Source organism: Mesoplodon mirus (genome assembly GCF_964341445.2).
Source record: "Mesoplodon mirus genome assembly, chromosome: 11".
Taxonomy (NCBI): domain Eukaryota; kingdom Metazoa; phylum Chordata; class Mammalia; order Artiodactyla; family Ziphiidae; genus Mesoplodon; species Mesoplodon mirus.
Genome location: NC_138987.1, coordinates 100,508,959 through 100,533,659, shown reverse-complemented (window position 1 = coordinate 100,533,659; position 24,701 = coordinate 100,508,959). Strand labels below are relative to the sequence as shown.

At 38.2% G+C, this 24,701-nt stretch overlaps 1 protein-coding gene across 20 annotated transcripts in view; it reads right to left on the bottom strand.

Moving 5' to 3' along the window:
* Positions 1–24,701, bottom strand: part of WNK1 (WNK lysine deficient protein kinase 1) — a 135,790-nt gene that overhangs the window by 35,050 nt on the left and 76,039 nt on the right. For 12 of the 20 annotated variants that reach the window (XM_082637093.1, XM_082637108.1, XM_082637104.1 and 9 more), the window contains exons 5-10: positions 13,533–13,621; positions 11,399–11,618; positions 9,666–9,999; positions 8,706–8,893; positions 3,006–4,247; positions 459–542 (exon numbers count right to left, since the gene is read on the bottom strand). In XM_082637093.1, coding sequence (XP_082493219.1) covers positions 459–542; positions 3,006–4,247; positions 8,706–8,893; positions 9,666–9,999; positions 11,399–11,618; positions 13,533–13,621 — 2,157 coding nt within the window. The remainder of the gene's footprint in view (positions 1–458; positions 543–3,005; positions 4,248–8,705; positions 8,894–9,665; positions 10,000–11,398; positions 11,619–13,532; positions 13,622–24,701) is intronic. The other 8 variants (XM_082637098.1, XM_082637099.1, XM_082637100.1 and 5 more) reach the window with 3 other exon arrangements.

Below are 24,701 nucleotides of genomic sequence, written 5' to 3'. Positions count from 1 at the left end.
ATGTTAATTTTTTTCAATAAGTACATACTTCAGTACTATGCGATCCAAGATTGGCTTAATCTGTCGATGTGTAACTTCAGAGAGGGAGGACCCACTATAAAGTTATGCACAGATTTTTGACTGTGCAGAAGGCCTGTGCCCCTAACCCCCTGTGCTGTTCAAGGGTCAACCGTATTGTTAAAATAGTGTAGAATCATCTGTTTAAGAAGGCACATAAAGTATGTCAGTAAAAATAATTCTTTTGAATTTCAATATATGTCTAATCTAATAGACCATTCAAAAATACATTAAACAAAAGATTTTCTAAAATGTTACTGAAGACAGGAAATGTTATGCTTCTGGATTTTCCTTTCAAAAACTTAGCAAGCCATTTACATCAGGAATCCAATTCATGAAAGACGTAAAACAGTGTTTTGGCTATTGCTAATCCATAAAATGTAGCAATGAGTTGCTCTCACCTGCTGAGAATGTTGTATGGGTTGGGAGGATGAAACCCCTGTTAAACTACTTGAAGATTGCTGACCCTGGCTCTGCCCCTGTGCCTGAAGGAGAGAAGTGAATACAAAAAATTAGAGAAGCCCAAAGGTATGTTTATACAGAGGTCAGCATTTTGCAATAAATATGTGAGCTCCTGAGAGTCTGCCTGAGCAAGATGAAACATTCGCTTGATTAAGTATGTAGGGAGAGACCGCTGGGGCATGTTTTTAAAGAGAAGGTTAGAGAAGGATCATATTACAGAACATACTCTGATTCCATGCAAAAACCACTGATGGTTAAAACCTAACCTACCCTGCTGCTCAGGCTATATTTTTTGTACTATTTTTGTAAAATAGTAAGATTCAAAATAAAATTATTATTGAAAGTAATCAGGCAAAATAATAAGACTATCAGTGTGAAAAAACGATCCAAACAATTACAGAAAAAAGGGTATTTAATAATGCTATTTGGTTCCTTTTGCTATTTCTTGTAGTGCTATAGTGACTTTTGTCAAAAATGTAAAAAAAATTGTTATCATCATTACCTGCCAAGTACCTAGAGCAATGGCTCTCAACCAGGGGCACTTCTGGGAACCCCATGCCCCTTCCCAAAGATGTCTGGCAGTGTCTGGGGCTAGTTTTGGTTGTCACAACTGCTTCTGGTACTTGGTGGGGGGAGGCCAGGGATGCTGCTGAACACTCTACAAATGCACAGGGCAGCCCTCACAGCAAAGAGCCATCTCACCTAAAATGTCCATACGATTGGAATTTGAGAAACCCTCACCTAGAAGAGATCTTAAGTTAAAATAAATTAGAAGGTGAGAACTGAATGCAGGACTTGATAATAGGTGAGCTAAGAAAACGAAAAGGCCCACCTTTGCTGTTTCATTTCAGTTTAGAGGGGCTTCTCTGAAGCTTACTTGGATAGAACATCACATTCTACTGCATCTTAACCACTGTGAGTATACATTCTTTCTGCACCTTTTCTGTAAACTACCTGATGTTTGAAATTTCATTTTGGAAAGTTTAAAAGGAGCAAGGCTGGCAGTGCATACACGTTCACAGTATGGGCTGGCAACCAGTGTGTTAATGTGAGTGTACCATACCGCATGTACACACAGTACAGATTTTCAAGTTTCTGGATCTTTTTGCTTAGTACTGCTCTAAGTAACTGATACTTTATGTATTTTGGGGGTGTTAATTTATGCCCCTGAAGGGGGAAGAACATAGGAAGAAAGTACAAAGAAGAACATATAGTTCTTTATAGAAGAGCGGGATATTTAAAGCATCCAAATGATATCTTGAATATATAATTGCAAAGTTTCCTATTTAACTGCATAGTCTCCCACATAAATTTTATAAGACTTACACATTTGACAAAATGTATCAAAGGAATTATATATGAAATAGTCATTACTGACTCCACTTCTTGAATGCTGTTACATCCATCACTTTGTCTTTATTTGCAAGAGGGTGCATATACTCATATTCATAAACAACAAAATGTAAATTTGTTGAGGAAAAATCTAAGAACTGAGGTATCTAATGGTCTTTACCCTGCAAACATGTACCACAAATCCCAAAAACAAAACAAAAAAACCCCCGCCACCCACACTAGATTCTAACTTAGTTGCTAAAAATTAGAATCAGTCAATTTTGTGGATTAACATTTTATTTGAACATATAACACACAGTGACCTGTTTGACTAATGCCTTTTTTTTTTTTTTTTTTTTTTTTGCGGTATGCGGGCCTCTCACTGTCGTGGCCTCTCCCGTTGCGGAGCACAGGCTCCGGACGCGCAGGCTCAGCGGCCATGGCTCACGGGCCCAGCCGCTCCGCGGCATGTGGGATCTTCCCGGACCGGGGCACGAACCCGTGTCCCCTGCATCGGCAGGCGGACTCTCAACCACTGAGCCACCAGGGAAGCCCTGATTAATGACATTTTTAAAAGGCATCCTCACTTGTTAAGACAAATTCCTAAGATGTTTCCTCTCTGTCTTTTAAGATCCTTCCATACTAATGAAAACTCTGTATATTCCTAACACTACTTTAAAAAAAAAAAAAAAGATTCCCTATTTTTCATTCTTTGCATTTTACAGGAAAAGAAATGTTATCTTCTCTATGTTTTTAAAAACTAGCCATGTTTGTTTCTAGGGAGAAAGAAATACTTCACATTAATATTTGTAAATAATCAATGCTCAGTCAACTTCACAGACATTTATGTGTTCACTACTAGTTGAAAACTCTGTCCACTCTACATATGGACGGAAGTAACTGATTTTGATGAGTAACTAAAAGTCTAGTTTTTGTGCTCTTTTCCAAGGGTGTACACGTTATAGGTAAATCAGGCCGCTTCTGTCTCATATTTTGCTCTTAAATACAAGTAGTTTAAAATCACCCCCCCAATGGAGAAACTCCATAATAAAATTAAACAATATCCCTCATGAATGGAAAGGAGGGATAGAAAACTTAAACGTAACGGTGCACAGTAGGGTAGTGTAAAAGAACCGTGGAAGTTTTCCTATAACCTGTGGATGGAGTGCAGATCCTCCTGAAGAAAATGAGGCAGATAAAACCTGCGGAGATGCGGCTCCTTGGGGGAAACAGAAGAAAAGTGGGGATTCTTGTAACACTGTCTGAGGCAGATGGATAAAGGGTAATGAGACGTCAGAGCCAAAAGGTGCAGCTGCTCCCCCTGTAGGGGGAGGTGACTGAAAATCACTGGGGTCTGAAGAAGTGATTTGTGAGGAATCACTGGAATATTCTGGGCTTCCTATGGGCCAGCTCTGTCCGGTGGGCTCTACCACAGAGACGGTCAGTTCTGGGGCCTGGAAATCATGCTGTTCTTCAGTCACAGGCTGCAGGCGGCCGTGTAATCCTGTGGATTGAGGAGGTGGTTCTTCCTGATTCAAGTCCACAGCAACCTGTCGATTTCGGTAAATGCGCTGAGGCAAAACTCCTCCTCCTCCTTCTCCTGAAGAGGAGCGTGGAGTACGAGCGTGAAACTCAAATACACAATTGCTTCTGCTCTCATTGTTAGGAGTTAACACAGCAGGTGCAGAATGAGGAACAAAGACAGGGTGAAATTTCAAGCCTGTAGCATCTGTACTGATAGGTGCAGAAATGCTAGAGAGAGGAGATCCTGGGCTCAGTCCAGAATCTAATCTTAAATTCTGGAGGTGTCCTACCACGAAAGCCTGTCCGGATGGAAATTCAAAGACAGAACTTGAGGTAGGGCCCCCTTGCCCTGGCTTCTGTTCAGATGTCTGTCTCACAGGACTTGACAGGACTGGTGAGTTGTATGGAATACCCTCAAACTGTTCTGCCACCTGGGCCTGGTATTGTACCCCAGCTAGATACACTGCTTCCTGAGGAATAAAGTAGTGAGCTTCTTCCGGAAGTACTAGTCCAGGTCTATAGTCACTGTAAACTTGAGTTGGTTCAAACATAGGTTGGACCTGTATCTCACATGGCTCTCCAGTGACTCTACTGGCTGCAGTACCCAACATAACTACAGCCTCTGGTGTCCAGTTAGTTGGGCTGCCACCAGGTGGAAGAAGATTTTGGCCAACAGTCCTCAGCAGGGGTTGGAAGTGGTGAGTTTGGGCTTCCAAGAAGGAGGTGCTCTTACGCCGCTGGGAAATGGCCACCTTCGGTGGACAGGTGGGAGGTGGTGAAAAAGAAACTGGACGTTCATGAATAGTTGGGAAAAATATCTGTGATTCTGGGTATGTTGGGGTCCCCCCACACGGATGCGCCATGGACTGAGGCTGTATCAACATGAATAAGACAAGTAATTCATACATTCATATGTGAAATTACATTGACATGCACAATTGGGTAACTGTGTAATGCTATGAAACGGTTACACCAAATTTATAATTAATAAAGAAATAACAATGCTTTTGGAAATTATGTGCATAGTAAAAATCCATTAAATACATCCAGGGTCAATAAAATTATTCTGTGGGACTCTTTGCATTAGATAAGAGCTGCTTTTCCACAACTTTCCCCTCTCAAAGGAAATGGAAGAATTTAACCTTCTAAGTGATTATTCTGCTTTTACCTACAATTTGTATGTTCACTCATAACTGTACCAAGTCTTCCTACTCTGAAGCCTTATTGTCTGCTGGTGTGTTAGAGGCTCCAAGGGTTCATTTCTGATCAACTAACAGTATGTCTTCTGACTAGACATCAGAAGAGATTTTTGGTGGATAGTAAAATATACACAACTTGGCCAGTGACTGTCATGTCTTTCCCCTGTCTGCCCCAAACCAAATGCAGTTAATTTTACTACATGAAACATGTTACAGATGCCAAATCATTGAATGTCCACTTTTCTGATTCTAGCTGTGTTGACTAATTTGGTGTTCAAATCAGGTGAAAAGGATAATTTAAATAAGAGCCAACTTGATTTAATAGCACTTTCTGTCACAGAGGCAGTTCTAGATTAAAAACTCTAAAGTTAGAATCGTACCCTGTCAAATGCAAACAGTACACACTGTAATAATTCACTTTCACGGACTCTTTTTTTAAAAGGGTAGATCAGTTTCATTCTTTCAATAGGGAAGACCCCTATCAAATAGGCAAAATGGCTCCACTGTTACTTCTTCACAACAGCTAAAAGGAGGTTTCTGTTTTGACTCAGAATGCTCCATTTTACTGTTGTTTATTCAAAGAGTATCCCAAAGCCATAAAACACTATACAGTTAATCACTCTCCTAGGTAAAAACCTCAAGATTTGAGGGTTGCTAGATCAGAATGTTAACTAAATTCTCTATCTGGGAAAGCAGCAGCAAAGTACCACAGTATTTAAAACAACTCTGAAAGATAGACCTTCCATAGACATTAATGGGGCCAAAGAAAATCACATGTACTATATGTGTATCTAATGTATTCCATTAGAGTCAAGATCCCACCTTATTCAAAGAAAAAAAATTTCCAAGAGGGAACATTATGTGGGGCCTTTTAGTTTGCTGACACCTCATTTTAAACAGCTAACAAATTAAAAGCAACTTTCCCTCTTCAATTATTCTTCACTCACTGTTGGAAAAAAAATGGACTCATCCAGTGTCATTAGTGTCTCTTTGCAATGAAGTGAGGAGAAAACATGTTTGGGTAATGTTTGATAAAGAGAAAATTTGCTTTTGATTAAGCCAATGAGTTTAAAATTAAATAATACACACATTTTTTGCTAAGATATGAAAATGCAAGGATCTGAATACATTGGTGGGGGATAGGAGAATATAACAAAAGCTCAATTTTATGGCTCCCCGCTGATAGATGCCAAGGGTGTTAGAAGCATTCTCTCTCATGACCCCCTTAAAGCCTTACATAACAAAAAGTTACGGAACCATAGGAAAAACTGGTAACGTAAAAGCATAATATATTACTAAGTCTAGCCCTGTTCTTTACTTAATTCGTATTAAAATTCTTGATGCCTGGATGTATTCACTGGTAATAAGTTTTGTCAGGAAGTTTATGTTACATACAGTACTGACAAAGAGGGAAGGCAGGCTGGAGCGTCGGTGCTTGCGCTGAAAGGCAGAGTGCATAGGCAGGACACTCTCCAATGCTTTAGCAAGCTTTTCGGCAAAGGTGTCCTCAGGGGCAGTCCGAAGGAGGGAAGGAGAAGGAGGTGCAGACGGCACTGGTGGTGGGGTGGAAGGAGCACTGGGAGAGATGCGGGACAGAGAGGGAACAGCAGAAAGATGGGGGACACAAACTGACAAGCTACGGCCACGACGAGGCTAGACAGAAAACAAACACACACATGAAAAACATGGCACTCTGAAAACAGGATAACCAAAGGTACAATGGTAACAGGGCATATACTTGACGTAAAGAAATGCTCCACCCTCCTCAACGGCACAAAGCCATGTTTTGAGGAGACGGAATCCCGCAAAGCACCCTTGGCAGATCGTAACTATTCTCTCTGCACTGTTGGTCACGTATGAACAGCCACCACAATGACCAAGTATCTTCCTAAACACTCTGCAGTAACATTCACTGTTAGGAGTGTACGAGTCAGACTGACCGCCTGACTGAGGCAGCAGAAGGCGGGGCAGACGATGAACGGTGGCCTGCAGTGTCTGCAAACTTATCAAGAGTGAACAAGAGTGAATTCTATTAGTTCCACGTACATTATAAAACGTAGAAGATTTTAAACCTGGGTCGCTCTGCAGGAGCTCTGGAAACCTCAGCCATGAAAGATTTCTCAGTTCTATTTTAGAAGGCATTAGATAAAAAAGTTGTTGGCCCACAGTATTGTACTTACTACAGGTGCCTATCTTTATCTATAAAGTTACAAAGTCATCCCCTACTAGGAGGAGCATTAGCTTTCTAGACATAATTCGTAATAGATACAGGAAACATTCTGTATTTTCATTAAAGTAGTCAATGGAAAAATATCTGAAATGTGAATCTCTAAAGAATAACATTACATTTTTTTTCAGCCACATCAGAGGTTCAACTTTGGTTTACAAAGTTAGAAAGTTTGAAGCACCTTAACATAAAGGTTTTAATATAGCTACAAAGCAGTAAATCTAACGCTGCAAGGCTGTCCTGAGCAAGTCTGTTATTTCCTTTTAGATATTGTGAACTGTGTGATTGATTACATTTTTTTTCCCACTCTTGCTTCTCTTTTATTTTTAATTCCACTTATAATTGATACATACTGTTGTAAGCCACAGTAAATTCTTTCTGGAATTAGAAAGGAATAATTATAAAAGTTTTGAAAAATCCTCAATATTTAATAATTCTTCATAATACTTCCACAGAATATTGTCATAAAAAGGCAAGAAGTCTGTCATATTTCATTAAAGTCTGCTTTTAGAGCATCAAATGTAGCTGTATTTGTGGCGCAAATATTTAACATCTTCATAAATGATCAGTCCATTTCCTTTTCTAAAACAGAGACCCAAAGTTCATAAACCCTGTGATGAGGGAAGCCAAGAGATTAAAAATAGTTTTTAAAATATCTATAGTTATGATGATCCAGAAGAAATCAACAAGAGTAGAAAGTGACAAGAAATGCTGACAAATAATATTTGTTAGATCACAGAAATACACCTGTACAGTCTGTATAAAGCTCTTCTACCCTACCTACTTATTTTAAAGGTTAGAGAAGTAGGTTGTTAGAACATTAGTACATTGGAAGTTTTCTTTCTGTTACTGTGGCCATCCATTCTTGAGACCTAGCCAAACATCTTTTATTCTAAGCTGTAGGATAAGAGACCACAACAAGCCGAAGTATTTTCTTACCAGAAAAAGATAGAGTTTCATTTAATGAAGAGCAAGAGTTCCACGAATTCAGATTAAAAGCTTTCTGAGAAAGAGGGACAATCTATCTGCCTAAAGATCTCACTAAACAAGGGCCCTACAGTGACGAGTAATTCTCAGCTCCTTCCTGAGGCAGAAAATGCATCTTATTGACCTCTGAAGACTTCACGGAGGGTCAACATAAGAAATGGGGTATTATCTAATGATCTATTTGAACATTCTCTATATGAGAAGCAAGAGTGGCTAATGTAAAACATTGGTAATAATGTGTGTATATATGTGTGTATGTATGTGTATATATGCATAGATATAAATGTATAAAATATTTCAGGATATAATTTCTATAAGCTGATGCTGAAAATAAATCAGTCATAAAACAGATACCAAAATAAAGGGAAAAAGCAAATGAACATATACTGGGGAAGGAACTCGCGTCCAACACAGACTTTAAGGCAAGAACACGCATAGCAACTGATGATTGAACACAAGCGCTAAATTAAATGGTCATTCCTTCACTATAGAGTACTCACATGCAGCATTCTATCATGGCCTGAAGTCTTACCTGTGTTTTATACATTAAGACACCTTACAAAAAACACTCAGTAATTCTTTTAAGTAACTTCTGAAAAACTCTCCTTGCCCCCTCCCCCAAACCACTTGTGTGCCCGTCTTACACTGCTTGGAACAGTTTCAACACTGAAGGGCTAAAGAGAGCATTATCTTTAATCAAACGCAGATCGGTTTAAATCTTGTAAACAGTGTCTTCACACATTAATGTAGGTATCCTCCCCTGCCTGAATGACTCCGATTATACTCTATGATAAACCTGCCTCCTTTGGAAATGTGCCATTTGTATTTTTTACTCTGGACTCATGCTGTTACTAATTTGGCAGAAGAGTCTGAACTGAACACATTATAGGCTTACACTCTCTTGCACGGCTACTCACCATACTTGAGGGTGGATATACCCCATGGGGCTGAGCCTGTGCTTGGACAACAGACGCTGTGTGCCCTGGGAGGGTGCCAGTGGAATGTGCCTGCTCATGCTGGGAACCATACGAAACTGTCTGTTGGCTGCTCACTCGAGACTCTGTGAAGACAGAAGATCCCTGACCACTGTCAACCGTCCCGTCAGCTGAAGGAGAAATAAATTGCCAAAAAACAAGACAAAGAGACAAATCATGAAAAGAAGGTTCCCATTTTCCCATCATAAACCCCTGATTTTAGGGTTAATTGGTTTTTTTCTTTGCACAGACCTGAACTAAATAAAAAATAAATACTAATTTTACTAAGTAGATTTCCATGTTTAAATGAGGGATCCATACAGAAAAAAGTTCTGTCTTAAAAAAAAAAATTCCCTGGCTATCGCAGTATTTTCCTACCTGAAGAACAAGGGGAATAAAACAGAATGTTACTAGTCAGCCTGAAGTTTGACACAGCTTCCAAAGTCTTAACTGTGGAGACCAGTGGGTTCTTAGTATTGAGAAGGTAGTTCAAAATACTAACTAGCAGTCTCATTAGTTTCTAGTTTATACGTTATTCAGCTTTGCTAAAAGAGTTGAACCGGATTAGTGGGTTCAAAAATAAGCAGCTAAGACAAACTTGTCATTTTTCACTACTAATTATATTTTAAGGAATTATGAAAAGTAGAGATCTACAAATTAGAACCTTCAAGATGTTGGAACCTGTAGAATTGTTTTCTATCCTAATCCCGTTTCCTCACTGTCCCATCCATACTCTATTAGCTACGGACGTAAGAAAGGTAGATGGCAACCATTTCAAACTTCTTATTTACACATTAGATTTCTACTTCAAAACCAAGAGGTCAGTGTGAAATGATGACTGAGAAGACAAAAAGTCGACTAGGAGTATCTTCAGCAACCCTGCCCGCTTCCCCCAGGACTCACACAACACAGACACACCAGGTGGCTGGTGCTGCAGCTGCTGGTGCTGATCTGCCTCGGGCTCCTCCGGCTCCACTTGTGTGGAAACAGAAGCTGAAGTGGTCGAGGCAGCGGGTCCGCCAGTGCACGTCGAAGGGGGCTGCGGGGCTCCCGCCTGCGAAGCACTGGACTGCTGCTCCCCCTGCTGTTTGAGGCTGCTCTCTTCCTGCTTTCTTTTTTCTTGCTCCTCCCGCACCAACTGACGCTGTTCTCGCTTTCTCTTAATTAATGACACTCTATCTTTGATGGCTTTTGCCATGGTCTTGTGATCACCTTCACAGACATACCCAGAGTCTACCTGGAGGATAAAAGGGTACATTAGGAAGCAACAGGATATCAAAAGAAAACAAACCAAACGCAAAAAAAGGTACTTTTGGGGAGAAAAGTAGAGAAGAAGGGGAAGAAAGAACTCTCTAAGGACTGGTCTTAACCAAACTGTGGAACTACTGGTCTGCATTATGCACTTCGCCACCATATTCTGAGATACTCATGGGGTGGGTGCTATTATCTTTGTAGAAACTCATGGGGTACATGTACCTTCACTAACTATAACAACAAAACAATGGGGAACCTAAACATCAAAGTTTTTATTTATTTATTTTTATTTTAAATTTTTATTTATTTAATTTATCTTGGTTGCACCAGGTCTTAGTTGCAGCATGGGCGCTCTTTAGTTGCGGCATGCATGTGGGATCTAGTTCCCTGACCAGGGATCGAACCCAAGTCCCCTGCATTGGAGGGCAGATTCTTAACCACTGCACCACCAGGGAAGTCCCAACATCAAAGTTTTTAAACCAAAAGGCTCATTCTATTATATTCACTCTATTTCCCACTCACATGTAACCATCAATATTATTATTAACCTGTGTTGCTTTTACATCCTTTCACTAGACAACCACTTGACCAGATAAAACAACTGAGGTAAATATATGAAGGTTAAAAATAAAAACCTCAAACAGTATAAAAACCTGACAATTAAAAATAAGTACCTCTTTCATACCTGACCCCTTCTCAGAGGTAAGTAGTACTGAATGATTCTAACACATTCTAGCAGAGACAGTCTGTGAGTATCTTTGCACAGTAAATGGTTATTTAGGCACCATGGCAAGCCTAAGATGGGTGAAGAGTTTCCTTTTTTTTTTTTTTTTTAAGAGTTTCCTTTTTGAATAGTGATCTTTTAGACATACTTCAAAAATGATTCACCAAGGGCTGCCTACTAATAATTGATCTTGAAAACTCCCTTTGAAGTAAAAACAATGTGTGATCTATTTATAGGGTTTGTCCAGATAACTGATCAAAGGCTACTGTATCAGTATTTAGAAAACATACCTTGTCATTCTAACTAAATAGGTTATACTAATTAGGAGTCAGTCAACCTTACAGACTTTCAAAATTACTTCAGAATGCTTTCTGGTTCGTTCTCTCTCTCTTTCTGTATGTCTGTCTGCCCGCTTGCCTGTCTGTCTGTCCATCCATCCTTATACGTATCTATGTCTATACACATCTCCTAAAATACACATATCTATGTCTATACAATTCTCCTAAAATAAAAATAACTTTTAGGGCCATTAATCAACACAATTTTATATCAGTGGAATATGCCATACACACTGCTTCATAAACTGCTTTTCTGCTCAACAGTATCCATGTATATAAGTCTACATCAATTTTTAAATGGCTGATTAGTGTTAATTTACCATTTCTTGAGCAACCTCTTCTGGCACATCTCTCTCCAAGTCAAAGGAAAACTCAATAGCTTCATTGTCTTTGTATTTCCCCTTTAATTTCTTAGTATCTTCAATACGTAGCCATAATTTAATGGCTATCTTTTCGCCATCATCTTCTTCTGCTAATTCTACCCGTACCCCCGTCTCCTCCTGGAAGAAGGCATGGTTCAAAAGGTCTTTGATAGAGTATCTTCAAAAGAGAGGGGAAAGAAACAAAAAACAAAATGCCATTAGATTTAAAAGATACTTTTCGGGCTTCCCTGGCGGCGCAGTGGTTGAGAGTCCGCCGCCGATACAGGGGACACGGGTTCGTGCCCCAGTCTGGGAGGATCCCACATGCCGTGGAGCGGCTGGGCCCGTGAGCCATGGCCGCTGAGCCTGTGCGTCCGGAGCCTTTGCTCTGCAACGGGAGAGGCCACAACAGTGAGAGGCCCGCATACCGCAAAAAAAATAAAAAATAAAAAAATAAAATAAAAGATACTTTTCAAGTATGGCTGATTATTGTTATTGGAATAATGAAAACAGACTGCAAAAAGAAGAAAAAGGGAAATTCTGTAACTCATTCTACATTGCTCCATTTGAACAGTGATTATAGTTTTATTCAAGTTACAGAACATCAGAACCATCTCATTTATGAATAAGAGCTCAAAGTGATACCTTTAAAATCTAATGATCTAATCTCATCTTAGTTAATAGTGTACTAATAATAGCGAGTAATACATAGAATATCATAGCTTCAAAATACCACATAATCATTTACATAGTGCTTATAGTTAACAAAAAATCTCGTATGCATGATCTCATCTGATCCTTGACCAACATCCAATGAAATATCATTTCCTGATTATTAGGAAATGGATCCTCAGAGAGACTGACAATCTTGCTCACAGTTATAAAAGTCATAAATGGTGGAATCAAAACTTGAAAATCTTTTTATTTCTAGTACATTACCTTCTACTACAGCAACCTTTATTTACTCCAATAAATCCTCTCAATTCTTTGTTCAACACCTTGTGTATTAGGCAAGCAGAAGTCTGACTGTGGAACAATTTTCTCTAGATAAATGGTCTCAAAATACCAGTAATCCAGTAAACTGTTCCATCCAGAAAAGAAACAAGAGTAACACACTCTAAGACTGGAGACAAATATTCCTTTATTTACAGTTTTTTTTAAAAGTTCTTAAAGAGATTAAAGACTCTCCTTTTCAAGCAGTGTATATGAAAATAGAAACCCAACTAAATTTCTACTAAAAAGCCTTAAAGATCATGATGTTAAGTTCTTCCAAATAACAAAGTTATGAAAAGAATATGAGACTGGAGAAGTGAAGATATGGAATTCTTTAATTTGGTTGATGTACCTGATCACTTGCATTCTTCAGGAGGTAGATTATACTCAATTTACAATTTCTATCTGCACTACCTGGTCTACTTTTTCTTCTCTGGAGGGTGAGGGGGGATGGTGAAAGTAGATTATTTTTCAAAAACAGACACTGGACCTTTGCCATGCCTAACGGGTGATGAATCAGCTATATGGCAGATCAGATACTTGCCCCTCCTGTGAGAAAAGTCCTCTGTAAGCATAAGTGACTAAGCCAGATCTCCTCCCAAGCTCTGGGTGAAGTCATCTCTTTTTACTCAAAGGAATTTTGACATTTTGCTCTTCTTCAGTTCTGGCATAGTAACAGCAAATCAAGACCTGCATAGCTGAGTTGATTTTAAAGAGCCAATATTTTATTTCATTTTTTAGAATTCAATGGGTAAAGGACTAAGGAACAGATCTGCTGCGTTAAGGACAGAACCCTACTGAGTTTTACAAATCATGTTGATGTTGTAAGTAGTTCTTACTGAATGCAGCAGCTATGTTTAAGGTGGTTTTGGTTTAATTAAACTCTACCAAACCACATTCTTACAACATTTCAGTATACCAAATCTGAATACTACCTTCAATGGACAGAACTCTACTTCTAAAGATGTTACAAGACATAAACAGAGAAACTAATCACAAGTGAAGTATTAAATACACCTTAGACTGAGTGTTCTATTGAGAGCCTATTACACTTGAAGTTTTTGTTTAAGCAATACCCAGGTCAAAAGAGGCAACTTACCTTTCATCTTTGTTTTGCCGTATGCATCCTTCAATAATTTCCTTCACTTCAGGAATTGCTACTTTGTCAAAACTGGCTGGCTTCACCCCCTGAAAATCATAAAAATAGCGACAGAAACACATTAAGGAAGACAGGGACTTTGAACTTTATTTTTACTTGTCTCTTAAGGTTCTACTAGATTCCTTCTTACCATCCTGGCTTTTTTCTGATTTGCCTGCAAGATCTAGTCCATGCAGGGTCAGAGCTTGGAAGTGGCAATTTAGCCCCTACGAGATAACAGTAGTTAAGATAGTGGAGTCACTTACTTCCATAGCTTCATATGGCTAGCAAAAAATTTAGGCTGTTGTTAACATCTTTTGCTGTGTTTCAGGTAATGGAAGTTACTGGCTAAAAAGAAGGCCAAATGTTCTAATTGGTTAGAAGATCTTCTGTTCAACCTCGTTCCCTAACACATTAATCAACATAACATTTATGGGCATGAATTTGCATGCTTAGTTTGGCAAGTATTCTACTATTATAGTATACCTTAACAACCTCAACCAGAAGTTAAGAATTTGGACTGGTTTGGCATGATAACTGAAGAGCAAATTGTCTTGTACATATGAAACATAAAATGACAAGTGATACATCAGACCCACATGAAAGACAAGCTCTCCAATTAATTTCTGAAGAAAATTCAATATCACTATTATATATAATACTAAACAGCATCACAGTAGTATTTTAGAATCTTCACAAAGTGTAAATTCTTTGCAAATAAAATTTCAGCAGTGTATGGAAAATATATATAAGAAAGAAGAATAACAAACTACTCCTGTCTGAGAGGTGGTGTGGAGAAAAACATATTATCTATTCTTGCCTCATCTCATCTAAGTAACCACATGGATTGATTTGAAGTAGCAACACCGATATACTGTCCAAGTGGCACTGTAAGTCTATAACCACATAACACACAGGGAGTAGGAAACAGGAGACAGGACTAGAGAAGTTAGAATATATTATAAATTATAATCAGCTACTGTCTCAGTGATGATATATATTAGAATTAGTGATATAATTTGATAAATCACAGAGATGTGTGTAATCTCTCACAGATTGAAATGAAATATATCAAATGGTTACCTCTGAAGTCTTTAAATACTAGAGTTGTGGTGGGATAATTCTCATCAATTACTCACTACATTATTCAAAAGTCCTAAAGATAAACTAATTAATTAATTAATTAATTAATTTAAAAAGGGGAAGGGACTTCCCTGGTGGCACAGTGGTTAAGAATTGGCCTGCCAATGCAGCGGGCACAGGTTTGAGCCCTGGTCCAGGAAGATCCCGCATGCTGCGGAGCAACTAAGCCCATGTGCCACAACTACTGAGCCTGCGCTCTAGAGCCCGCGAGCCACAACTACTGAGTCCGCGCGCCTAGAGCCCGTGCTCTGCAACAAGAGAAGCCACCACAATGAGAAGCCCACGCACTGCAACGAAGAGTAGCCCCCGCTCGCTGCAACTAGAGAAAGCCCGCACACAGCAGTGAAGACCCAACACAGCCAAAAATAAATAAATAAATAATCAATTAATCAATCAATTTTTTTTAAAAAAGTCCTGATTTGGAGGATTCTCCCTCTAGGGCTAACTTTCCACAACACGAAACTGTCTAATAAGGCTGACCCTAAAGTTAAAAATCCATGTATTTAAAATGTTTGTTTCTAAGTAATGACTACAAAGATAAGTATTTGTATTTTCCTCAATCTTTTTATTTTTCAAGACCAGCTAAGTTTTCCAACTAGTCTTTGTCTTCACATAATCATTCTAATGAAAACAAAAAATAATGCTGCTGAAGCAAAAGAATGCTTTAACTGAGCAAGCTGGTATGGTATTTCAAATTAAAGCTAAAGAAAACAGGAACTGTTTTAAGGAAAAAAAGGATGATGCTCACTAAAAGTTCTCTGGTAGTAGAAACACTGGAGATTTTGTTTTATATTTGTTTTTCTACAATAAACATGTAAAAGTGTATAAAAGCAAACTTTTAAGATGCTATTTATAAATATAATGGGAAAAACAATTAGAATACCATATATTAAGTTCTTAGAACATTCACTATTGGCAGAAAATTATCTGGAGGACTGTTCTTTGCTAAAATTGGACATTAATACACAGTTGGCCTTTGCATGTAAAGACATTCCATATGTTACAGGGAAGTAGTTAAAAGAGGGTATAGACTATGATTAGAAAAAATGTTCCTACTTCCATAAACACATACACTTTAGAGGAATGTAGTTTAGCCTTCTGGCAATAAAACTCTACATACTGAGTTAATAAATCACACCTATGCTGACTATATTAAAAGACTCTTCGTTTCAATTTAGCATAGGCATATTGGAAAGATCAAAGGATGTAATAGAAGACTTGAAATCACTGTGAACTGGACAAGCAGAAGCAGCTCTGAGCTTCAGAGTCCCTGTCTAGCAAATGGGGATAATACCTGTCCAACAATATTCATGGGAACTAGAATCATATGTGATTATCTAGGTTGAAATCTCTTTGGATTATTAAGTTTGCTGACCTAAGACACACCTCTGACTTCAAAGGCCATCACCAAAGATAATAAAGCTTACAGTTAAAAGGAAGCAAAGAATTCTCTTCGAAAAATAATCACCAAGATCCACAGTGAACCTGCTTTCATCCTTGGTTATCCTTAAAAATAACCCTCTTGTTAATCCTACCTATGCAGACATGACTTTCCAAACAGGAAATCCTATTTACAAGTAGAAATGCTAGTTGAACAAATGAGATATAAGGTTGTAATGACAAAACCAGCGACTACGCATCATATAACACATTGACTCTACTAGGTTAAGCTGCTTTCTCAACGTATAGCCAAGTCTTAGGTACAGAAAATTCCATACCAATGCTACACAACATATTCAGATGCCACTGCTGCCTTAAAAAATGTTGCAGGTGCCAAGACAGCCAATAAAACGGAGACAGTCCAGCAGCTGGTATTAAAACATTACCCACTGAGATAATGAAAAAGACAAGAAGAAATCTCAGCAACCATCAAGAAACCAGAATTATCAAAGTATGTAACAGAAGTATTCTGAATCATTTGCAAAGAAGCAAGAATATATAGGGATTATATCCTAAAAATGACCAAAAAAAAAAAAAAAAGTAACAATGAGCATGAAACGTCAATGACCCTGAAAGTGACCTACAGAAAATGCATCTGGGACACATGATGGAAAGCTACTTAAAATAAGCACAGGTTTCAATACACAGCACTCATCACACTTAGAGGCTTCTTGTTCTTAAGAGATAAGAGAACTCTAATACGTATAAAATGGATAACTAATAAGAACCGGCTGTATAAAAAAATAAATTAAATTAAATTAAAAAATTAAAAAAGAGATAAGAGAACTCTATTTTTTTATAATTGATAATTTTTAAAATTAAAAAGTTGGTTTAAGATTATTCTAAAACACGATTTAAGCACCAGACAGAACAAAATAATAAGAAAATATTTTAATGATAATATTTCATCTTTTTTCCTTTTAATTTATGTATTTCAACAAAGATAATCAATGAGTCTGAAAATCCTTCAAATGTCACCTCTTTTCTATACTGTCTGATTTAGCCCCAGAGTCCTATTCTAGTCCTGTTCTGACCAGCAGAAGCCAAGTTTTGCTCACCTATTCTGAATGAGGTTCAAAAATACAAAACAGAAAAGTGCTAAGGCAGATAAATTGGGCTAATGTTTTACATATAAGAAAAATTAAGTTAGTCAAAGACACGCACCCTGTCACTCCATCCTTCCAGAGCTAGCAACCTGCCAGCTCTAGAAATATTCTTCCTTACTGTTGTAATTCACAGGATCTCTCTCTAGGCAGCAGTGCCATATTATGTTTTTTGACATGGGACAGTAACATGTTTCTCTGCATTAAACAAAAGTACTTCTTGAACGGCTAACGTACATTCATTTAAGGCACTTTTGTGATTATATAAAATTATATATTCTCTTAAACAAAAAAACAAAGGTGACTCTTGTGCAGTTTTAAATGGAGTACAAAAAGAAAACAATAACAACAATTGTGACTCTCCAAGGGCACACCGAGAGTGGATATTAAAAAAAAAAAGAGTTGATAAAAATGTTTATAAAATATGTTGCTTTATTTAAACTAAGAAAAATCCCAAACACATACATGCATCTTACAGACTAAGTTTTTCTGTCAATTCTATATACCTATAGTTTGCAACTAATCTGCTGGAATAATAAAAGTGAGTCATAATAAAAATATAAGTGAGTCATAATATAGTATTCTCTGGTTCAATCTTCTAGCTCTTAAAAAGTGTCAGCACTTGCTTCTTAAAAACTTACGTTTCAAATGTGTTAGGGTAACATTTTCCTTTTCATAAGAGCAAAACTTTTCCTAACCATTCAGAATTGAGAAAAGTCTCCGTCCTCCTCATACAAAATGTTGTGTAAGTTAACTAAACTACAAAACTAAATTATTTTTAAAAGCATTCTGAACTAAACACTCTCAATACTTTAACTGAAACTTTCCACACATATCATCAAATGGCTACAACATACCTTTTGTATACACTGGAAATTCTTACCCACCTCATTTACACAATCCTTTTGAGGACAGCAGCAGCAATGAGAATTTACGATGACAAACACTGAGCAAAAATCTCTCTTTGTAAAATCCATCAGAAAAGGCAAAATAGACTTGTTACAGTTAGAGGAAAATGAAGGGGGAAATATATAAGATGTAAATTAACAGAGTAACTTAGCCCACAGCATAAGCAAGGCAGACATCAAAATCAGGCTGAAGTTTAGTTTCTTGTTTAACACTAGCCATGCTTCCCCAACTCTCAGACATAAGTTTGCTCTGAGCCAACAATGTACTTATTCTAGATCGGCCCTTTAAACAAAACTACATGCCAAACAGCAGGGAAACTTAGTCTGCTACTCCTCCTCCTGCTTCTCCTCCAACAGCAGCAGATCCCTAAACAAGCAAAATAAGATTTTTTCACTTGCTCAAAGCTCCACCCATTATGTCCACAGGTTCTGCCTCCTTGACAGCAAAACCTACACCAGCAATCTGTTTATCTAAACACTCCCTTCCCCTTAATCATGTTGAAACTATGCTTTAAAAGAAAATGGGGAACGAATTCAATGACCAAAATGTAAACTAAGAATATACAGCCAAAAGAACACTGGACAAGGAAATCCTAGCGCTGGGAGTGAGCGCCTAGTCCAACCTCTCATGCACCACGTCTGTGTGACCTGGGCCACATTCCGTAAACTCACTGGAAAAGTGAGCATAACAGTTCTTGTTAACCTAATGTAAAAAGTGGTGACATTAAGGTAAACTGCCTTACCACTGTCTCATGGTACATTAAAAAATAAATAAATAGCTGTGAACAGCTTCTTATCACCCAGAAGTGGTAAGAATTTATCCTTCTCCGTTCCCTCCTATTATTAAAAGCCTTAATATGAAGATCTACCTAAAGACATTTCTATTTGCCAGGAAGATCTCATGGAGCCAAATGGCTACTACTTTGATTTTAGTGATTAAGGAAAGGTTTTTCTTCATGCCATTAACAAAGATGGTAGAAAAAGCACTGTTCATTGCAATATTATAATGGATAACATAACAAAGTGCTATCCCTTGTAATTTGGTAAGCCTGAATCCCCATCAAGACAGTGGGTACTTAGGCTTTAATTACTCAGTAACAGGAGGATAAGGGCTTAGAAGTTATTTGGTAGGATTATTTCTACTCTAAAGGCTAGAAATGACTATTATTTCTAACAAGCTATCTCAAAGTAGTTGCCACAGATCTCTTGCTCAACACAATCTGTCACTACAAAGTACACTAAGTAGGCAGTGTAGGATGCCAGCTATTGCTCATAAATACAGCAGTGTGGTCCACCAATGCCTCTGACTTAAGTGTCTGACCAAAGCTGCTTAGGACTATGCTAAGCTAAATGAAAACGGAAGAGCCAGAAAACGGGCACCATGCTCCCTGCTTCAGAGGTTCATCAGACATAAACACATGAGTAGGTTTTTAAACTTTACTGTGCAACAAACAAAACCAAAAATGAGGTAGCTTTTTTTGGACAATGGTATAATGTAGGCACAAATATCTAGCTCTATGAAGATGAGGCTTTTTTTATATATCAAAATAAACGTTTCCAATGTAAACAGTTCATATGTCTAAACTCTACTTCTTCCTTCTCTTCAAGTCAGTGTCTTTCTCTGGATTTCCTCCATTTCTTTCAGTGGTATCATTATTTCCAGAAATAGAAACCTTAGTCTTCTTGGATGCTTCTTCTCCCACAATATTTAAGTACTATTATTCTCTAGGAGCTCTTTAAACAATGAGAAATGTTTAAAACAGCTTGTATATAGTTCTGCTGCTAGTACTCCCACTGCCCCTCCAAAAGCCAAAGATCTCTGGTTGGACAAAATGAGATTTTTACTGGCTTGTTACTTCTCAAAATCATTGCTTCTTCTGCATAACAACTGTGACCACCAAAATCCAGATTATCAACACCTCACCTCTTTAAACTTAGACCAATTTAAGATGGGTCTCACTGTTTCTATTCTCTCCAATTTGTATTTTACACTGTGGCCAGCTCAATCATCTGGCTTCATCTAATCATCTGACATTTAATTAACCATTTCCAATCATCTGACATCATTTAACTCACAACACGTTACTCAAATATGGTTAACAGTTCTCCACACCTACAAGATGACCACAGGATCACAGATCTAGAAAGAATCTGAGTTAGAGTCCCAACTTGTTCAAATGAGAAAACTGTAAATCAAAGAGATTAATGCCATGTCAAAGATGGAATTAATTCATTAATTCACTGGCATCTACGAGGTGTCATGTCCAGTCTAGTCTAGTACGTATAAGACACCTACTAGATATACTGCATTACCTTCAGCACCTAGAATACAACAAATAGAGCTTATATTCTAGTGGGTAAGGGCATAGTCAATGGTAAAGCAAAAACTAGAATCCAGATTCAACAATGTCTAGTTCAGTGTTACTTCTAGCCCACATTATAGTGCTTTTAATTTAATTTCCTTAATCTGGGGTGAAAAGCCCTCACAAGTCAACTTCTACCTACCTCTGTACTCCTATCCCCCCCAAATAAGTCCAGCCAAATTAGTTCCTTTTTCACTGAATACTTAATGCACATTTTCACAAGAATATTCTTTCTACTGCCCCCTTTTTCAGTCAACTGAGTCCTACCCTTCTTTCAAGGTATACCTCAAATCACACATACAGAGAAGGTGGCAACTACAAAGTATTTGTATGAATCTTCTGGCATATAAATTATTTACAAGATACCAAGAAACTCAATACTATTATAATTTACTTAAGCACAGTAGAAACCATCTCTCTATATCCTATCAGTTTTTATTCTGTAGTCTAATGCTGTGTGAATTATAGATCAACATTCAGTTGGGATAAGTAAAACTAGCTTTTCTGTGAAATTCTGAAATAGGGATTTCACAATTGTTTTTTAGCACCGAAAATGTTGGGAATGATACCCAACTGTTTGGTTTAAGATTAATGGTCTGATTAAGACCCTTTAATATTAATCAAATCACAGGACAGTAATAGAATGACTTTGAAAATCATGCAAAATGTTCCTAAGATACACCCTATGATACACCAAGTTTCCTCTTATGTGTATAATTTAAATTTATTGGATGGAAATAGGAATAAAATTTATAAAGGAATCATTTCAGCTAATTCCAGTGGATTTAGACCTCTGGGATATCACACACACACACAAAATCCAACTGCTAAAGAAAAAAATACAAAGTTTTTCCTAACTTTTCAAACCCTATCTATAATCAGGAATCAGCTTCACTTGTTTCTGTAAAAAAGTAGGGTGAAATGCAATCTGTTATATAAAAGCCAAAAGGAATTTCACCCCAACTGCTTTAATTCTGTTTTTCCCAGACAGAATGTTCAAACCTTGCAGTCCAAAGGCTAATGGAATCAGTGACAAAGTCAAATTACACAAACAAAGTAATTAAAAATCCCCATTATTTCTAACTTGGTTGTTATGAGGCTGGATCCAGCCAGATTCTTACTGGTATGAACCATTAGTTTACAGGAATTTGAACATACCTTATGATCCCATTGGAAAACAAGCCTCTTCAAACTCCCTACCAAATCCAACTAGCTCTATCCAAGGAAATTAGTTGACCTCATGACTCCCCAAGGCTCATTACTCTCTGGATACATGAAAGCTTGTGTACTGCTCCAATCTCAAATGAACTATCCTCCATATAAAAAACTGATGTCACTGCTTACCGTAGTTTCTATTCTTTTAATAGCAGACAAAAATTGTGCTAAGTACATTACTACTCTTATTTTGATCTTTTCATTGCCAATGGCAGAAAACTTCAAGATAAGTTTTTCTCTTTTGAACAGGGATCATGAACCCTGTTAAACAGGGGCTCAAACCTGTGACACCAATCTGAGACTTATGCTACCCACGTACCCTAAATTTTTTTCCCTTGAAATCTAGGGGAAAAAGTTTACAAAACAGAAACGGGAAAAGGAAAACGTTTTAAGGTTTGTATTAGTGTTATGTTAGAGATGCTTGATTTCTGACCCTACTATTAGTATTTCTCCTTCATGTCCTTGGGCAAAATGCTTAACCTCTGAATCTATCTTCTCACCTGTAAAATGAAGGTATTATCTACTTATCAAAATATAAAAGATTAAAATAAGATAGTATATGTAAAGCACTTTGCAAGGTGATTGGCAAGAAGCAAGATGATAAATAAATGTGAGCTCATTTTCACTCATTTAAAACTTGGCTTGGGCTTCCCTGGTGGTGCAGTGGTTGAGAGTCCGCCTGCGGATGCAGGGGACGTGGGTTCGTGCCCCGGTCCGGGAAGATCCCACATGCCGCGGAGCGGCTGGGCCCGTGAGCCATGGCCGCTGAGCCTGCGCATCCAGAGCCTGTGCTCCGCAAAGGAAGAGGCCACAACAATGAGAGGCCCGCGTACCGCAAAAAAAACAAAAAAAAACTTGGCTTTATTTTAAGTTCATTAAACACATTTTAAACACTGCTATTTGCTGAATGTTGCTAGGTAAAAGAATAGAACAAGAGACAACTTACTTCACTACTAAGCATGTCATAATGATGTTAATGGTAATAATGGCCACACCTAATAAGTACTGACTGCTAACTGATTTAGGCACTTTTCTCATGTAATCCTCATTACCAGCTTAGGCTCAGAGAAGTTAATTAACTTGCCCAAGGTATCAGCTAGGAAATGACACTGCTGGGATCTGAACTCAAGCAGACCCAACTCCAGAGCCCATTTCCTCCACAGGCAACACTGTGTTTCACTCCATATAGTTCTGTATTCGTGTATTCATCTCGCAAACACTGACTGAGTGCCTATTACCTGCCAGGCTCTAAGCACTAGGAAAACAGCCAAGAACAACTCAAATAAAACCCCCAACCACAGAATTTATATTCTAATTGGGGCTTTAGATAAACACTGTTAGGCTGTGATAAAAGCCATGAAGAAAAATAAAACCATAGGGGATAGAAGTAAAGTGTGTGCACATGTAAGACTGTTTTAGATGGATGGGCAGGAAAGGCCTCTCTGAGACCTGAATGAAATGCATGTGCAGAACAATGACACACAACGGTTCTTTATCAGTGCACCATAGAATATAGTTATTAAACCGGTACATTACACATTTACCTATCCTATCCTTACACAGACAGGTTTAAATACTCTCAGGTCACGGACTGACACTGTACTAGAAATTTATGAATTCAGTACAGAATTTTGACATGAGCAGGGGAGCTGGGATCAGAATAACAGAATAACTCTGTTATTTTCTAGATATGTAATCATGGGCTAGCCATCCTGGGCTTCAGACTTTTTATTTAAAAGTGTAGACAACAGTACTAGTAAACCACCCCCAATGAGGGATGTTGGAAGAATTAAATTACATAATATATGCAAGGTGTTTAATGCAATGTCTGAGACATAGGATGTATATGTGTTAATATTTACACTGCTATCATCTGCTATTTACATGGCAGTTGTACCACTGCAAGGCCAGACATGTAGTAGTGAACTGGTCTACAGAGAGAAAAAACCCTGTCCTTGAGAGGCTCAGTTCTCATGGTGGGGGGACAACAGTTAGTATCAATATAATTATCATTATAGTATATTAATAAGACAGAGGTTGAGTATGATGGAAATACTTAAGGGGCAACAATATTGGCATGACTTTCTTCAAGAATCCTAGGACTTCCCTGGTGACGCTGTGGTTAAGTATCCGCCTGCCAATGCAGGGGACACGGATTTGATCCCTGGTCTGGGAAGATCCCACATGCCGTGGAGCAACTAAGCCCATGTGCCACGGCTCCTGAGCCTACGCAACACAACTACTGAAGCCCACACTCCCTAGAGCTTGCACACTGCAACTACTAAAGCCCATGCTCTGCAATAAGAGAAGCCACCACAATGAGAAGCCCGCACAGCACAACAAAGAGTAACCCCCGCTCGCTGCAACTAGAGAAAGCCCATGTGCACCAACGAAGACCCAACACAGCCAAAAAAAAGAAAAAAGAACCCTAGAAATATTTCTGGTAAAGAGCTCCAGATGACTGGGGTTACTGGCTCATTCCTTCATACAGATCTGCCTTAGCATCCCTGACAGAGGCCAATAAAGCTCTCAATTTAAACCAACTTTCTCAGGAATACTGTCTCTGACTCTCTCAATGAGATCAAAACCCTGTACTTCATTATGTCTATAAAATCCACGTGCTTTATTATATTTACGACTTCTATGTTTACCTTCCCTACAAGAAGGTGAAAGAACACTGAAGCATATGTCTTGTTCACTGCTATATCCTCAACCTGGCACACAGAAGACACCTAACTAATGGCTGTTAAATACGTGAATAATCGTTAAAATAAATTGAAAAGAAACTGAGAACTAGAGTTTATGGTTCAACTGACTAGAGGTCTGTGATCTTCAAACCTAAAAAAGTAACCCTGAGCTGTTAAACACTCTTCTTTGTATCCCATTTCTAAGATAGTACGAAACCCATAGGAGGCCTTGTGAGTTTAGGAGGGGGCAGTTCACTGACTACTCTTGGTA